This window comes from Vanessa atalanta, chromosome 24 (genome assembly GCF_905147765.1).
Source record: "Vanessa atalanta chromosome 24, ilVanAtal1.2, whole genome shotgun sequence".
In the NCBI taxonomy this organism is placed as follows: Eukaryota; Metazoa; Arthropoda; class Insecta; order Lepidoptera; family Nymphalidae; genus Vanessa; species Vanessa atalanta.
This window is the reverse complement of record NC_061894.1, coordinates 2,178,144-2,197,760: the sequence shown is the minus strand read 5'-3', so window position 1 is coordinate 2,197,760 and position 19,617 is coordinate 2,178,144. Positions and strand designations below refer to the sequence as shown.

At 31.6% G+C, this 19,617-nt stretch overlaps 1 protein-coding gene across 2 annotated transcripts; it reads right to left on the bottom strand.

Moving 5' to 3' along the window:
• Positions 1 to 80: 80 nt before the first annotated feature.
• Positions 81 to 19,214, bottom strand: LOC125073457 (partitioning defective protein 6). Of its 2 annotated transcripts, XM_047684296.1 has the most exons (8): positions 19,013 to 19,214; positions 17,740 to 17,965; positions 7,334 to 7,461; positions 6,350 to 6,447; positions 5,057 to 5,225; positions 4,339 to 4,448; positions 3,557 to 3,710; positions 81 to 3,445 (listed from the first exon to the last, which is right to left on the bottom strand). In XM_047684296.1, the coding sequence occupies exons 1-7, from the start codon at positions 19,070 to 19,072 to the stop codon at positions 3,590 to 3,592; spliced, it is 912 nt and encodes a 303-aa protein (XP_047540252.1). In that variant the 5' UTR covers positions 19,073 to 19,214; the 3' UTR covers positions 81 to 3,445; positions 3,557 to 3,589. The 2 variants fall into 2 exon arrangements, with proteins under 2 accessions (XP_047540252.1, XP_047540251.1); XM_047684295.1 differs by having other exon boundaries at positions 81 to 3,710.
• Positions 19,215 to 19,617: the final 403 nt, after the last annotated feature.

Below are 19,617 nucleotides of genomic sequence, written 5' to 3'. Positions count from 1 at the left end.
TATTGGGTTACATTTCATGGACTGATGATCTTATATTGATTATTTAGGGTAATTGATGTCAAAAATAACAAAAACATAAGGTAAGAATAATAATATTTAATTACATACAGCACAAGTATACTAAGCTAGTGTAAATAACGGTATCTCCTAACGAATATATTTTATATAATATTTTTGGACCGTATAGATTTGAGCCCATAATAAACCACGACTCCTATTTTGAATTGTCAATCAAATATTAACAGACATTACAATTTTCTTATCGATTTTAGTGTTGCCATATTTAAAATTAAATTTGATAATAACGGAACTGAATAAGAGGAACATTTCATATCTCTTCAATACTAATTCGTCGTTCGTTCCATTTTCAAATGTTTTTTTTTTATTGTAATAGATTTAAAAAAATTAAAGACAATGCTTTGTATGCTCAATCGATAAGAAAAATGTAATGCGCGCTAACCAGTGATTAGAACGTTTTATAAACATAATTAAGTACATTGAATGATCGAATACAAAGAATACTATATCACAAGTTTCGAGCAACAGACTGAAACTTTAACATAACTGTAATTTATCAGATTATGCCTAAAAACCATTATAATACTAAACTAATACATATATTTCATATAACACATAATCCTGAGGCTTTTAGATGTACATAATAAATTTAGTATCATGTAAAGATATTAACAATTTTTTTTTTATTTCATTTACTGCACTTGATCTAGCAAAACATGGTGTTCTGATCTATCATTCCCATCTTTTCGTCATAATTGATTCGAGATGATACGAAAGAAGCAGACTAAATTAATTCTTCTATAACAACCCTCGCAAATTTATAAATAAGGCCGTTACTTAGAAATGTAATTTGTTTTTAAGCCGTCGATAATATTCAGTTCTATTTATACCAATAATGACAAAGAGACAGAACTAAGCCGACAAATTCATATGGAACATAATTTAGTATAAAAATTAAATTTACTTTAATTGGAATGCAATATTTTCATAAATGCAAAATATAATTCTTATGATAATATAAAAATACATCGATGTCATTTTAATAATACAGAGTATACAATAGATAGAGGTTTTCCTATTGATAAATATTGAATGATAAAAATTTCGATTTTGATATTAGAATTAAGTTCTTTGATAGTGCGAATACACTATTATCTTTAGTTAAAAACAACTTAATAATACACGCTAATAGTTATATTAAATATTACTAATGAACTAAATATTTCAAATAAGTTCGACGTAGAATATTTAAATTCTTTGATCACAATGACACATGATTACAACAAATCGATTAGTTGTAATTTATCTTAAAGTGATTAAACATTAAAGTAATTGTAAAAAAATACATTATTATTAAAAAGTTCTTGTTAATGTTTTGTTAAATATACGTTATATGAGACTATGAATCGATTTTTGAATCGCCAGTTTATTAGAGGAATAAGATTGACAATTTCGTTACATAATTTTTTTTTTCGAAATTTTTAATTAATTATTTCGAAAAAAATTAACTGGTCATTCATAAATCAGCCCTTAGGTACTTAAAAAAGAAATATGTATATATTCACGCGTGTGTTTATGTGTGGATGTGTATGTGTGTGTCCGTGTGACGTGTGTGTGCGTTTGTACGTGTAAGAGTGTATAAGTCTATAATAAATATTAATACTTTCGAGAATAATTACAAAGAGTACCGCAAGGCATGATATTAGGCCCTATACACTTCAAAGTATTTAACTATGATAAAAACTAAGTTTGAAATGCAAATAATTATCCACATAGTTACTTGATACAAACAACTGTTTTAACACAGAGATTCAAGGCACGAAATGTACTAATATGGAATGTATACGCATATTATCTAAACGAATGAACGACGTAAAGTCTTATATTTAATAAAGCTAATCGAATTTTTCAAACAATAATTTGTTACAATTTTAAACAAAGAATATATTGTATTACGAACAGTATTGTATACGATACGATAAACAAGTTCTATAGCACCTTCCGTTGGAAGTGAAATAATCTATTCTACCTTAAAACTTAACATAGCATGATTACGTCTAACAGAGTAAAATATGAACTTATTGAATTAATATTACTCGATTCAGTTAAATACTAAAGTCTCGCTCCATATTCAATGAATCATTTTCTCATTGGTTCAGCAAAATTTCGATTGATTATTTTTAAATATACACAATATTTAACTTACATTCTTGTTAGTCTACAGTCAATTTAAATTTTCCGCATGTTTTGATACAACGTGCCAATATATTGTTTTTACACAAATGTTGTCATGTATGCACAACATTATTATGATTTATTAGAACTTTAGCTTCATTGAGGATTTCTAAGATCTTAGCGATTTTGAGGTGAGAAGTGTTATTTATCATTTCTTTTTGTTTTAATTTCACTTTTATTGTTTTATGTATTAACGTACAACACAAAAAATCTCTTTGATTGATTTTTCACCAATTATTGAAGTATTTTCTCCTATGATTCATTAAATATAGGAACGAGCAATTAGTTAAATATAAGTGATGATGGTTCAACAAATCTAACTAAGTTTTTCTCTATTAAATCAGGAGAAACATTTGTTGTTGTTACGAATTAGGAACATCAGCCTAAATACTAAACAGTTCATATTTTACAGCAAAAACTTCTAAAAATGCACATTCTAATAAAAAAATGGATGGAATTTTATACCTATTCAATACAAAACATTTAGCTAACATTATTGTCGTATCTGCAAATTATTAACAATTTAAAGAATCTATTTTTAGCACACAGATAAAATATACATTTACGAATCATTTTCTTATCGTCACTAAGTTGAGGATAATTATCATTTTATAACCGGAGTAGAGCCCTGCTAATCCTCATAGACGGGACTGGCCGCGGATATAACTGAATATGCTATTTTTGATAACGAACTTTTTTCTTTAGCTTAATTCATTTAATAAACATCTATCTAGAATTTCGAGCTACTAACAGACATTTCCGATTTATGAGACGATTCAACTCCGGATTAGCGGGACGCTAGCATATTTTAAATAATGATATGTTACTTATTAATCATTAATAATCATAAAATTGAATTAGATTATAGTATTTAACTTTTAGGCATTTCATTTACGCTTTATTAAATGTATAAACTTAGTATTTATCTTATTTTAGTGAATTTATCTTCCAAATTGATATGTTTCGAAATTTGAACACATTTTAATATTCAAAATTGCTTTTAACGAACACAGAATAGAATTTTAGCTCAAATTTAAATATATTTGAATTCGAATAAGAATTTTTTAGACCATATTTAATTTCATAACGAGATTTTAATTAATTTAACTCTTTTAGAGGCGAAACAATTTATAATTTGACACATTTACATTAAAAAATCTCTCATAATCCCACTATACTGTCGTCGATGCTACTGGAATGAAAAAATAAAATTTAAGTACACACAATATCAACTCTTATTGTCTATGAATTAGAATCTAAAAGGGAATGATCACTGCACATAGCACTATGGAATGTCTCTTACTTGCATGCCGCGGCGGTACCTCCGTAGTATGTACTATAGGTGTAGTATCTGTCCGTCGTCTTTGCTCGGAATGTGTGAGAACGCCGGTTCGGGTTGATCTTCTAATGTGACTGCTGTTAAGTCGACAATTTCGTCTTGATCTTCTTGATCGAATCTATGGATAAAAGATGATAATTTATTTTTGAGTTATATTTTTAATAAAGACCATGTACACAGATTATCTATTTGTTAATTGTGTTGTTGTTATGTGTTTTATGTACATTGTAATCAATTTACATAGACAACCTCACTACTAAATTAATGTTAACTAACACTACGTGGTAGGACTTATGCAATCCCGGCTGGCTCACTAGTAACTCATAACAGCAATACGTATTAATGTATTTCGGTTTGGGGGGGTGAGTGATTCAGTGTAACTACAGGCATAAGGAAATTTTAGTTACTAAAATAGGTGGTGCATTAGTGTTCTTAGGGATGGTTAATATTTCCAACAACACCAATGTCCATGGGCGATGGTGATCATCTGGTGGTCCATTTGACAACCTATTCTCAACAATTGTGGTTATATAAGGCAGCAGACCCGAGGCCCTGTCTTCAAATCCCAAATCAGACCGATAAAAGTTACCGGGGTTTTTCCAAAAAAAATCCTCAGTAGCAATCTAGAGTCCCCAAGTCGGAGGCGTGTACACTCAAATGCCTCGGTAAGCATGATCGGGTCGGGTCGCCGTCCCATCGGACTACGAGAGACAGTCGTGCACAGTAACCCTCCCCCTGCGGCGTACCGGTCGTCGTCGGGCTCGCTGGGCGCGCGCGGCGGCGGCGCGGCGCGCTGGTTGGCGGGCCGCACCGTTATGATGAGGTTGGACGAGTTGGCCACCATCATGTCTGTTACCTGGCGGGACACGTCGATGCATTATTGTTTATGTAGCTGTGTGAGGGAGAGAGGAGCCGCGATGGCCCGGCGGTTGGAACGCGTTGAGGAAAACATCGTGAGGAAATCTGGATGTCACATGTGAATCCCCCGACCCGCATTGGAGCGGCGTGGAATATGCCCCTAACCTTTTCCTCAAAGAAAGAGGAGCCTCAGCCCGGCAGTGGGAAATTTATTTATTTTTTATTCTCTTGAGAAATACAATGGGGGTTATATCTCTTTGATACGCAATCGTCATAAATGTCTTATTAATTTTCTACCCCACTCGCACAGTTTACAATCAAAACACCATCGAAAATTAATTTGTGATAAATTGAAAAGTTACATTTGTTTTAAGGACCAAATTACTTTTGAACGACGACTTTGTTTTGGGCCCCCAAAACTTTTATATTGAAAGACAAACATATAAAGAAAAAATCATGCTTTTTAAGGACCATATACCGATATCTCGGGCGTACCCAGAAAACCCACAACAATCGAATGAATCTTTATTATTTATATATAAATAATTAATATATCATACAAAAATTTAAAAAAATAATAATAATATAAATTCTCGTCAAACCTACTTGATCAAGAGTTTTATTAGACACGTCTATTCCATTGACTTCTAATACTTCATCGTTAACACCGAGTAATCCAGTTGACTCGGCCAGACCTCCGGGCACCAGCCTCGATATAAATATACCCGGTGATCTCTCGACGCCATTCGGTGTCACCCGAACTGATGTGCCGTCTCTGAAAGGGTTGATACCACATATTTATTTATTTGGGAAGCCAACATGATATACAAAGTATCTAATTCTACAAAAGTATCTAGTAAAAATATTCCCATGTACACTGTACATCACTCTTACAGGATAACTCATCGTGTATAAAAAAAAAAGAAACAGAATAAAAATACCATTGTGCTTCTTAAATAAAATAAATTTAAAAAATAAAATAAAAACTCAAAAGTATCCAATAATATATGTATAATTAACATTATTACTTGGGGGTGAGACTTGTACGAGCTCGTGCAGGTCTAGTTACCGTGCATTCATTACATATTCTAATGCAAAACAGTAATACTCAGTATTGTTGAGTCCCGGTTTATATGGCAAGAGTGAACATAACATCTTATGTTCACTCTTGCCATATAAACCGTTAGTATGGTTGGCTGCGCAACGGCGATATAAAAAATAATTAATATATCGTACAGCACCAATGTCTATGGGCGGTGGTGACCACTTACAAGAGCCCTTATTTAAGGGCCTTGTTCGTCTATACTGTGTCCAAAAGCAGATTGACAGATCGCCTTTTGACAGATGGAACCAGTGATTGCGGCAACATTTAGATTATCGATTCGATTATTGGCACTAATTGACACATAATATCGATAATCGATTTTTGGCATTGAATAAATAAAAATGTAGTGTTTGAATAAAAATATTTTTTGTTTTGTTGACGGTATAGTAACTAGCTCAAAAGACTCGAAAAAAGATTCTAATAATCCTCATACAGTAACAGTAAAATTTCTGACATTAAATTGATTCCAACAATCATTCGACGACACATAATATAAGAATTAGAAAAAACGGTGCGATAAAAAATACTTTACACATTCTCAGTTTTACCACTAAGTGTTATTCTACGTGAACACGTCACGACATTGGAATCTGTTCATGTGAAGCAGCCCTAAAATAAGTGAGAAATCCTCACATTTCGAACATTTTGAATTCATTGGATATGTCTTATTAAGGGACCATTAGATCAAAAACAATGTATATAATTTTTGAATAATTATTATAAGATGAATACGAACATTTGTTGATTTTTTTGTACGCAATTGTAATTCAAATAATAATGATACCTAACATTACCTTATAAAGAATCCTAAAGGTCGATCGGAGCCATGCTTGAGTAACTTAACCCTTCTGCACGTTTCTGGTACAATATCTACATCTATGATTGCTGATACCTGGAAAAATAAACATAATATATTTATATAAGATGTATTATATATACAAAATAATGTAACCATCTATAAAAGTCTCTACTAGGCCTCTACCTATCGAGGAGAGAGAGCTTAGTCCACAACGCTGCCACAATGCGGGTCGGTGACAGATTTTTATAAGCAGATATTTTTTACAGGCAGTCTGATTCTATACAATTATGTTATCTGGGAACCTTTTAGGTATATTCTTTCGTCTATGTCTTAACTACTGTACGGATATTTATGAAATTTCGCAAACACGTTCCAAAGTGTACAGAACAGGATGTAACCTAACCTAACCTATACCCTTACCTCACACTACTGCAAAATTTAAACTAATTAGATATACTTTAGCGTGTTTAATTAGAACAGGTCCGTCCATTGATTTCATAATTTTCTCGATGAGATCAACTGTATTTTTAATATTTCGATTGTTTACACAACAGTAATATACAGTATTCTATTGACTGAACAAGTACTGATGTTTTCTTTTAGAGAAAAACATAAGGTCATTACAAATAATGAATGAATGAATGATGATGATGATGAACAAATTACTCTTATCGGAGATGAAGTACCTTTGAATCGACAAACGTTTACCTAAGAGTTGTTAGTTGACCCTAAATAATAAGCTTAAAAAAAAATTCTTACTCAGAACCAAATATAATAACTCAATTGTTCTTGGCAAGACATTTCTTCTAAAAGAATTGCCCTATTATATACTTACAAAGAAGGACGTATTTTTGTAATACCTGAAACGTGTTTCGGAGAAGCTTCTAGTATATAATGTTTTTTATGAAGAGCTGACCTTCGTAATCCTTTAAATTTAGATTAATGACGTTAAAACGAACGTAAAAAGGAAACATCTTACCATCCTAAAGTCGTGAGGATTCGAAATAGCAAGCCCCTTGTTTTTAGCAGGAGTTCCGCTTAGAATTGAGGAGATTATGTTCCGGGGCCGCATCGTTCCATAGCCGTTGAGCTCCTCAAGGCTGTCTCCTGAAAAAATTAAGAATAATAATAAGATTCCATATAAATAAGTACCATATGTTCGAATTACTTGATTGCCTTGTTGATCTAGTCAAGGCAAAACCCAGATAGGGTCAATAAACTTTGTTCGGTTTTCTATTAAGACATTTTAAGTAACTGAGGTTGGAATTTGGCAATTTACACTCCTGTGTCTTAAAAAACACGTGAAACAATTGATCCTAGAAATGAACTCCGTCCGGCCATGTCGATATGAGAGTGTTCTGTACACTATAATATTCCTTGCACAGTTTCGTGTATTCTCAAAGGTAGACAACATCATTATTTAAGTCAAAACTTTTATCGGATTATATTTCGTTCTTAGAGATAAAATAAATAAAGAAAAAATCTTCGGTCAGTCTTAATCATATTAAATTTTTAATTTAATTACATTAAAATCTTCACATATTCCAAGAGGAAATTATTACAGACAATACTTATAATGACGACATCTATATAATCAGTACGTCATTAAATACAATTACTTTGAGACTAATTTGACTGGAATCGCTGACCGACATTCCAATTGCAATCAACGTTTAAACAGAAAACTCTACGAAATTATGTCAACAAATTGACGTTTGTTTCTGTTCGTATTATATGCGTACACGCATCGTTAATTCGTTCGAATTGAAACTTTGCTTGATAGTTTTCATTGTTGTTGGTACTTGCGAGCAGATTTCTGCCATAGGACCATACAATCATACAACGTACAATAGCAGACGAGTCGTATGTGACATTTATTTACAAAGAAACATAAAGGGACAAAAGGAAGTTAAAAGAGTTAAAAGTACATTATTAATTTAAATTTGATTAGAACGACGACGACGACGCTTATATTAATTAGATTATTATAAATTTATTAAAAAATAAAAAAAATAACAATAAACGCAAAAGGAAAGAAACAACAAACATAAAACTCGTCAACAATAATAATGTTATTAGTTATTATTAAATATATGCATTATACATATATAATTATATTTTCAATAAATATATTCAAATTAGAATATATATATATATAGCAGCGTCAGATAATTAAGTACTTTGATTGTAATCTCTTCGTTTTGAGATTTGATTCTGGATGGCCAGTGAAGTCAATCACTCTTTGTCACGTTAGAAAAACATAAAATGGCAGTTGTCAAGAAGGATAAGACAGATGTGGTCGCGGCCAATGAAATATTGTAAAAATCAATATACTATAATCCACCTATCGATTTGTTGTATTATTTGTGAACGTGTATGACGAAGATGGTAACCCCGAACCAAACAATATTGTCGGCTCGCCGTTATATATATATATATATATGTAGATGTCAAGATTAACCCTTAATATAATATTTTAATTAATAACCACCTGTAGCATAATTACTAAACAACAATATGAAACCGTGAGAGTTCCTGCGATGTCACGTGCACTCGTAATAATTTAATGTAACCGTAATAACCAGATGAAACCGTAACTGTAATGATTAAATTCAATTCTTTTTCACTATAGAAAGAAGAGTTGAACGAAATAATTTGCTATTACAGAAGCAACTAGTTTTCTATAATAAAAGTTTTTTTTTAGTAAAAAAAAAAACAACTTAAATATCATGTACGAATAATATAGCAGCATTCTCGGTAGATTTGCTGGTATTTATTAAAGGGAACCCCTTTCGAACAAAAAAATATTTTGTAAACTCTATATATGGAGGTCTCATACTCGAGAACATATATTTAAAAAAAAAACATCTTAATTAAGAACCTCTTCCTTTTTTGAATTCATTAAAAAAAATCTTATTAATATATATAAGTATATATTAATTGGATACCACGCGCTAGTAGATATCTGGCTAGTAAAATATTCAATCATAAACGAAATTAAAATGATTATTAGTTTCGGTCGTATAAGGGAGTTCTTGTTCTAAAAATGTATTTTATTACTCTCCAGTTGGTCACACGTTCGAACCGTAACGGCTTCAGATATGTCTCGTGACTAATGGTATCCAAGATATGTGGCCCAGAGAACAAAGACCATAATGTCGTACAAATATCTTGACTGCAGGTTTCCAAATAAAGTTACGCACCATTCGTTATGTTTTAGTCATTGAGCGTTTCCCTTCAAACAATGTTTGCTGTTAAACGGACATTTTAGGTCACCATTTACACTACAAGTAAAAGCCTGGTAATATCTCATTGTTGGGCCAAGAACTTTTCCTCTCTCAAAATGATTGGGTCTCAACTCTCAATTCCACCAAGCTACTTACAATGCGGGCATTTTTACGGGTACTAACATTTGTTATTAAGGAAAAAATGTATATTAAGGATCGTTTTCAGTAACGTTTTTAATTTAAAAAAAAAGTTCTATTTTAGCTTAAAGTTAGTGATCGGAGTGGGACGACAACAGGCCAAGGGGTAAGGGGATCCTGTGACGTTTTCCATTGCTAGACTTCCCTTAAGCCATTGCGCTGTTGACGCTTCAAAATACTTTAATTTAAAAAAATTAAGTAAAATTGCCTAAATTATAAGCGATTTACAGCGGTTTAATAGATCTATCTAAGATTTTCTAAGAACTAAAATAATAAATACCCCTTTAATTAGATACGATCTTGTAATAAAACCTACTAAAATCTTCTACAAAATAATTTAAAACCGAAACACAATTTACACGTCGCGTCACGCTTACGTCACACCTACGTCAAGTATCTTCATGCGTCATTTAACTGTACTAAGAACACTATTACCAACAACTTATATTCGCAATTATTAAGTAGTTCATTCATGTATTTGTTATTTATGTCTGTAGACTGCCTCGTTCGTTTAGCGGCTTCAGGTCATGGAGTCAGGGTCAGGTCAGGGTTAGATCCCAGGTACCACAATCACAATACCGGGTATTACAATTTTATTGCTGTAAAAATATAAATTGTCAAGAATTTATCAGCAACAGCCCGGATTAAACACTCTCGTGCCACGAAAAGCACTTCAAGAAGTCGGTCTGTCTCGTCGTGACTGATTATCATTCTTTTGGATTACGAGAACTCAAGTCGCATTCAACTCACTCGAGTTGAATGCGACTTGGGCTTGTACACACACATGTATAACTGATCTTTAAGATCAGGCGTCTCGTCCAAAATCCCGCAATATCATAATATTACCGAATAAAAGTATTAATACATTATTTTTATACAACTTAAGCGATTTCCACAGAACATAGATGCTATCGGGAGAACAGTTCTTCTTATCATTCTTATAAACAATTATGACATTAAAATGACGCGATATCATCGGTCGAGATCTTGAATAATTCCATAAAGATTTACGAAAAACAATCGTTTTGATTGCCGGCAAAATTGTTGTCGGAACTTTGGAAGCAATATTGAAGTGGAATAATTTTGTATTATATCAGAAAATCAAATAGATCAACAACTCTCTGTGGTGAATATTATTTTACAGCTATTGGCAAATGTATGGAATACGTATTTCTAAGGTTTGTTTAGCTTTAGTCCTTCTTTTGGAATAGGATACATACAAGATAAATCATAGATAATAATGAAAAAAATATATATTAAAAAAGTTACGTATTTATTACATTTATTATACGTATTATTTCTTTGTTTAACTTAATACGACGAGAAGCAAGTCTAGTTACGCATGGTTACCGACAGGCAGTTCCTTGACCTACACATTGTATTTTAATTAAAACTGCTAGCTGTAGTCTAGTATACAAGGCCGAGCCACCGCCTTGGTTCAAATCCCGGGTTGGGTTAAAAGTTATTGGGTTTTCCTGTCGAAAAATTCTCCCTATGGAAGTTGGAAGTTTTTGTACTTCCGTGCTTCATGTAAAGCTATTGGTCCTGCGCCTGAAGACTTTACTGTGTCCGAGAGTGCACATGTGCTTCGATATATTTCTGAACATAATTGCTAGCAAACTGGACTGTACGGTTATAAATGATGCAAGTTTTAACTGGACCAATGACCTTACACTATTGTAGTATTTATTTGTTACGATTTTCAAGACTAACACAAACTCGTATATATTTGAGTCTTTATGAATTGACACGAAACTGCGGTGATTTTCCGGCATTTCTATTCTGTATAATTGTCTAATTTAGTAAAAAAAAAACTCCACGTCTATGTTTCAAATATGAATAAATATCAGTAATATTTTCTTTATTAAATTGATGAAAAAAAATTGCTTATGTCATGTTATTCTTGGGCATAAAGAACTCGACCTTCGACCATTGTATGATATTGTTCTTTTTTTTAACCATAAAATATAAGAGCTACCCTGTCGTATCGAGGTCTAATCTCTTAGACAAATTATTATTAGTACAGTATCTCATATATATATACTAGCTGTGACATATATCTAAAGAGGGATTGTGAAAGGTTTGTATTATATTTTCGTAATAAAGAGTATGCATATGTTTGCGATGTTAGATAAAATACTCAAATAATTTCCTTGATATTAAGACAAAAAAAGCGATTTGGCAGTTTAAGAATCCCAACATCAGCCTTTTGAACGAGGCGCCAAAAAGTATTATTTTGTGAAATAATGTTACACTTTTAATTTATATATGAACTATGTCTTTAAAGTTGTTGATAATATCGAAACATTAAAGATGAAAATATTATTTCTTCAAAGTCTCATAAAAATATTTCTGCATCGTCGTGCTATTGAAATTTAAATCTACCACCGGTTCGGAAAGTAGATTCTACCGTGAAGAACCGGCAAGAAACTCAGTAGTTACTCTTTTCCTCCATTTTAACAACAAAGTATTAGAGTAAACAAAAAAAATATTATATATACTGCCAAGAAGTCAATAAATATTGTTATTGCGTTGGTTTTTGTGTTGTTTCAATTTTATGATTCCTGTCTAAGTTATGTCACATGACGTACGCACGCTAATCCTAGTCGGCAAGTTTTGTCTGAGATCTTCAACCGTATTAAAAAAAACTTTCAGTTGTTTTCAAGTTTATCAGACGGACAGACAGACACGCGGTGCGGTGTAGGCGTAGATCTTAGTTTTATTGTGTGTATGTAAGTGTGTGTGAAGTGATTAAGAGATATACGAGATCAGACACAGTGTGATAATAACTCGGTTACTCCATACTGTAACTATAATAAAAACAAACGTTGCAAACATAAAAAGTACAGCGTAGACAAATACATACATACATGTACTATCGGATAAGTGCAGAGTAGATTAAGCCTAGAGATATATATAAATTTATTGTGTAAGAGATAAATGACAGTTATATTTTAATGTGCATTTAGTTTTTATTATTCTTAAATTTATCTGCGTACTGGATCTGTAGTCTCAACACTGTATCTTTTATTGCTTCTGTACTGAAAAATGATTTATGATTTTTTCTTTTTACTGAAACTTTGTCGACATTTTTTTAATATATATAATATGTAGGCGGACGGGTAAATGGGCCACCCGTTGGTAAATGGTCACCACCGCCCATAGACTTTGACGCTGTCAGAAATAATAGCCGTCACTGATGCGCCACCAAACCTGGGAGCTAAGATTTTATGTGCCCTTTTGCCTGTAATTACATTGGCTCGCTCACCCTTCAAACCGGAACAAAACAATACTAAATATTGCCGTTTGACAGGCTATTTCACTTCTATATTTTTACTTTAGTTCAAAACGATTTTGGAACAAGCCTGGCTAGCTGGATTTAATTTATTTTTGTTTTTATGGTTTATATACATATTAATCTACATTGGTTTTCGTCACGCAGTGCAAAAAAGGAAGAGTACCTTCAAAAACCAGCGGTTCCGGGATCGTAACTGTATGAATTCCTCGAAAACAAGATATAATAATTTCCTGAAAATTTCATTATATTGCCTATTAACTTTTCAAGTAACTTGGACCATAAAATGTATGTATACATCTATTTTACCGTTCATAATATGTTTGTTCACTACATTCCCTATACCAAAATGGCGCTTCGCTTTGGTGGTTTCAAGTTTAAATTAGCCTAATGTAAGGCAGACTGTACAATTATCAGTAAACTGAAATACGGAATCAAATCCGATATCAGGATGTTCAAAGCCAAGTAATATTATATTAAGTGATTTATTTATATTTATAATTCATTTCATGCTCCTTGCATATAACAAATGAAAATCGACCAAATGTTTATCTACCAATCCGCATTGGGTCAGCACGGTGGAAGGGAGTTTTAGCCCATCAGTCCCAACGACAAGCTATTACTAATTTATAAATTATTCTTTATTCTTTATGATAAACTTTTATATTCGGGTGTGTAGACAGCCTTATACGTCGCTTATTTATTCATCGCACCGTAAACATTATTAGCGGTGATTAAAAAATATTTGGCTTTCATGGCGGTTAACAGAGTAGACATTTTTTTATTGCTTTTACATATATATGCGGACTAGAAACGCGTCTCGGCTTCACATAGGTACAATAATTTTATATTGGAAGAACAAACAAAAAAAGAAAAATTTGGATATGTTAAACTCTCTACTTTAATACATGCAGTATTAATACATATATAAACCCTCTTCTTGAATCAGTGTCATTGATGAAAACTGGATTGAAATCGTTATTAAAAATACCTAAAAGAGTACAGACGGCGCGAAGCGACTTTATTTTATACTATGTAGAGATAGTATACAATTTACGTAAATATTAGCAAATTCGAAGCGGCTTAGATAGCGGCTCTGCACGAGAAAAATATACGATACAATACGAATCGCATAGGATATGTGATTTGACTTTTTATGTTCAGTTCAGTACGTCAGGCTTTTGTTATTAGACCTAGGCGCGGCTTCTGTAGAGCGAGCACAACGGTCCAAAATATTACAAAAAATATTATTCACCGTCATAATTATTATTATTATTTTTTTTAGACTAGCGGACGTAAAAATGTAGGCTGGTAAGTCGCACACACAGCCCATACATATTGTCGTTATAATGCACCACCGATCATAGGAAATAAGATTATATGTCACTTGTACCTGTAGTTACACTGGCTCACTCAACATTCAAATCGGAACACAATAATACCGAGTACTGCTGTTTGGCGATAGAGTATCTGTTGAGTGGGTTGTACTTACCCAGACGAGCAAGCACAAAGCTAACCACGTCCAGCTGTTAATAAATATACTAATCCTTTGTCCTAATTTATTACCGCTTAAAAGTGGCGTAGCTATCATTGGGCAAAGCGGTACGGTGTACCAAAGCACCTCTAAGATGACTCCTAGGAAAATTATGACTATGAGATGCACTTTCATACTCAATTTTATCAAAATCTGCTCGGAGGTTTGAACACGACAACTTAACAGACGTGTCTACTATAAAACTAAGTTACTTTCGTATGAATAATTTATAAAAACACACATGTATACAATATACATATATCACACTTAATAAATACTTAATATAATATTTTATAATATTATTATAAAATGTGAAAGTGTGTCTGTTCGTTTTGCTTTCACGTTTAAACGCATCGACCGATCGTCTTGAATCTAGCACAAAGATAGTTTGAGACTAGGTGACTGATGTTATATTAATCAAGTAAGTTACTGCCGCATCGGAGAAGCGTGATGGAACGTGCTTCACACCTTCTCCTCAAAAGGAGAGGAAACCTTAAGCACAGTAGTAGACATTGACAGGTGTTACTATTTACATATAGTTCGTTGTGCTATGATCACCATAATAGGCTATTTGACAATGCGAAAAATAAAGTGTCAATTATTGTAATCAGTATATATTATAAGTTTAAAAATGGTTGTTTATTAACGAAAGTTGAAAATAATAACGAATTAATTCAAAAATCCATTAATAAAAATGCATTTTTTTAAACGTTTGTCACGTGACACAAAATGCTCCTAATACAGCAAATTTGTACTAGAAATAAAAAAAAAAAATCAAATTTTACTGGGTTCCTTAACATCTACTAAATATTTAAATAATATAAAATGGATTTTAAAAACCATTCAAAAAGCCTATTGTCTCATTGGCTAGATTATACGGCTGTACATTACCGACTCACACAGATACCACAGTATTTTTCTGTCAAGCAATTTTGAGAAGTGTTAGCAAGACGTTAGGTCGTTAGTGTTATGTGTCTGGCAGAGCAAGTAAAGCTGTTGACTTCTAGTCTTTCTCTTGTCGTGGGAACAGAGAGTGTATTTGTTTGAGTGGCACAGCTGATCGCTAAAATATCTTCAGCATGATGTGATAGGTGACCGAAATTCGGTTATATACAGACGTTATGATTATAATCGTTATATATTTTAGCTTACTGTTCATATTTAAACAAGATAATATTTTTTATTACACCATAAGGACCTATACCTTTGCCTTTGAAGTAGGCTGAATATGATATCGCCATCGTCTTATTCGGGAAACATAAAAAAAAAACCTCAAATAATAGATAAGCGTACACGTAGGACAATTTAGATTTAGAACCATATCGCTTCACAATAGTCACTCAAAGAGTCAACACCCAGCAATATGGGAGTGTCGCATTCTATGCTAATAAACCATCATAATGACGGGCCATATCCGATTTGTATAACGCACCGAGTATTTAAAACTAACCCTTAATTCAATAGCTATAAGCGATAAAATTTAACGAAACTTTTTAATATATTTCCTCTGTATATAGGCATCAAAGTATTGTATAAGCGTTTTAAAACTCCAGCAATGTTGTTTGTAAACACTTGTTTGAAATTAGAACAATTAATCAATTTATTGAATGGGTAATTCTGTTAAGGGATCTTATAACGAATCTTGTTTTCAATTACAAATAATTTAGAACTCGAAAAAAAACAAAAAGCGGATGTTACATATGACAAAATGGTAGAATTGTTTTGTTCCTTTTACGAAATAAAATATTAATATGAAACATATTTGGTTTTCTTTTTTAACTTTATATAAATAATATGTGATTACATACAGTTAATATATATATTTTTTTTATCATTTGGATATTTTATTTTTCATTTATTTTAAATTAAAACCTTCATTTAACCTGTTTATGAATATATACAAAAAAAAACTTTCATTAAGCCGCACATTTTATTTTTTGTTTTTATTTTTTTCTGTTGTTTGGAAATGTATGGTGCTATAAATAGTCTTGACTTAGCCTCGTATATACGAATATTATAAATGCCTATCTGTTTCTTTGTTGAACTAGAACGAATCTGATGAAATTTAATTTGAAGCAAGCTTTAACCTCAATGTTCAGTAACTAAGTAGCCTGAGTCCTTAGATACTTTATTGAACCTAACACCTGACGAAAAACCCTTTAAACTCAAAACCGCGGGCCGACACCTAGTTGGGGTTATAAAAGAAAGCTTAAGAATGACATACTATATATTTTATAGGCTTGTTTAGTATATATATATGATGAAAAAGTTTTTACATCAAACGCAAAATAAATATAATTGTATAAGATTGACTATGTATCTAAATTGTCTGTTCCTATTGAAGAACAACCAGGTAGGCAAATCTTATGAAAAAGGTAAATCGACCTTTGTGTAATACTTGTAACGCAATTGACAATGTTCAACACATCCTTCCAGAATGTATTAAATATCAAAAGGTAGAGTAAATGACTTCCTCTCCTTTTGATGCAATAATTTTTAATAGTTTTGATATTGGACCATATTTAAATATATTAGTGAACTCATTAAGCATTGATGTTGAAAATATTCGGAGTTATAGTTTTGCAACATTTTTCAATTTATACACAGGTCAGTAAGAATGACATTTACTAAAAGGATAAAAGTCCACACAAAATATCAGCATTAAAAAAAAATTGCCAAAATGAAATTAGAGATTTATTAAGACCATCTGGTTTAAATTTAGTTATGCTTAAGTAATTCTAGATATATAAACTTACTGATAGTATTTCCGACATGTTGGAACATTCAAACAATCATTGTATTTGAAAACCGTGTAATGAATTCTAGATAATACAGGCCTAATGGCTAGTGCCTTTGTGGGTCTTAAGAATGATTAGTTTTATCTTCCTAGTTTCTTATAAATATTTTAGGTTAAGTCTTAACCAATAAACATCAGTTACTTCATAAGTAATGAGATATTATAATTTCATAGTAGTATTAGGCCATAAACTTAAAAAAAGAGGGGCCTGAGACTCATTATTTAGGGGCCTCTATATAGCTTAAACCGGATATACACTTATAAACTACCATATTAACTAATGAGCTGACATTGTCTTTGCTTCTTAAACTTAAGAATAAATATTTCAATTTACCTTTTCTCTGTATGATGACCCTGAGTAGAGGCCTGGCAGTAAGTAGAGCTCTTGCAAGATTGTCATCATTATTAATCGGTAGCAGATCACCATCTCGGGGGTCTGTGTAACTTATGAGAAATGTAACATCGTGTAGTCTGTGTAGTTTCTCGATAAGAGCTTTGAAGTCTTCATATTTCAGTTTTTCCAATCTACTCAGTGAAAACCTACGGAATTCTGCATCAAACTGAAAACAAACAAATACTATTTAAATAAACCTCATTTCATTTATTATTTACTTCATACCTACATATAAAAAATAAGTTAATAGCTGGTAAATGTCCCTGTGCTGGGCTATATCTTTTTTCATTTTAAGGGGTAACATTGCAAAATCATACTCCACCACTGTTCAAATGTGGTTTGGTGGACACACTTCTGGCATATTTTAACCTGACACAGGCTTTATTTACCGTTAAACATGAGGCGAATTATAAACAAAAATTATGCACTTGAAAATCCAGAGGTTATATCTGCAGACTTAGGTGAAGATTCTAAGATTCTAAGAAGATTCTAAGATTTTCTGAGTGAGCTTAGCTCTCATAATACATATCTCATAATCTTGGTTGTTCATTTGTAAATCTGTTTCTATGGTACCAATAATAAAATTTTATTATGACAATGAAATATATAAATATATTACATCGAAAAACATATTCACATACAATACACTCAAGTAATGATTAAGATAGAACTTTAACAAATACAAGCTAATTTAGGTGATTTTTTTACATAAATATGTACAAATTTGCATACATTCCATAAAATATAAACAAAAAGACATTGAACATACTAGGCTACTTTAATACGAATCACAGTAACAACTTCTTTAATAAATAATTTCAATGTCAAAAACTGTATTTTTATTAATATTGTTAAGTACTCGAAAAACTTTATCGACATTTCAAAGTTAATAAAAGTAACTTTATTTGGATTCGATCGACTATACTATACTACTATAGTAGGTCTACTATAATATTAAAGTAAGTTTGTTTAAATCGTTTATTTCTTAATTAGTTCGTTAGGTTCTCAATTAGTGGCCTGTTCTTTACATTCATTAGTAACAAATTAACAGTACAGTTCACATTAAGGCTCAATATTTCTTTATACTAAAAGACTAAATAAGGAAAGCTTAGCTTAGTAATTTTTTTGAGTACTGAATAATATTTTTAAATAAATAAATATTGTAAATGACATTCATTTTAAGTAAGGAAGTTAGAAATTTGCTCCCACATACCTTAGTTTTTACTTCAACACTTTGACTGTCGATTCGAGCAGCTATTTTGTTCTTCGACATCTCGACAGCATTTAACACAATAACACTAACACGTTAAAACTATTATTTAATTGTTTAGGCACTTATTTTACGAAAAAACATTGTAAAATATCAATAGTTTCAAATAAATGAGGCTGTTCTTTTAACACTACTCTCGCGTCGTAATTTTAGTTGGTTCTATTTAGCTTACAAAATATTTCATGCATTAGTAATATTTAACTAATCATATCATTTATTTTTTTCAAATTCTGCGTACTTTGATTGGTTAATTTTATAAAGCGAAAAGTAACTGACGTAGAAAACAAAAATGTTGTCTGTTTGACGCATACATATTAAAACGTTCAATATGATTTTTTTTTTTAATTAAAAAGTTAAAAGATTAGCCTTTAAAAATCATTAAAGTATAATTTATAAATTCCTATAATAATAAATTTTACGTCGTATTTCGTCTGTTGCGTTTACAAGAGTTATACGTGGTACATACATTAATTATCCCTTAGACAAAGTTTTATGACAATGTTTCACTCAATTTATGCAATAGCAAATGGCATAACGAACATTTATAG

Excerpts from the sequence above, each read along its gene's own strand:
- LOC125073457 (XM_047684295.1), bottom strand. The coding sequence starts at position 19,072 with ATGTCGAAGAACAAAATAGCTGCTCGAATCGACAGTCAAAGTGTTGAA. Across the intron at positions 5,226-6,349 it reads CCTTTAGGATTCTTTATAAG|AGACGGCACATCAGTTCGGG; the intron begins GTAATGTTAGGT and ends CAACCCTTTCAG. Across the intron at positions 3,711-4,338 it reads AGCGAGCCCGACGACGACCG|ATTCGATCAAGAAGATCAAG; the intron begins GTACGCCGCAGG and ends TTTTATCCATAG.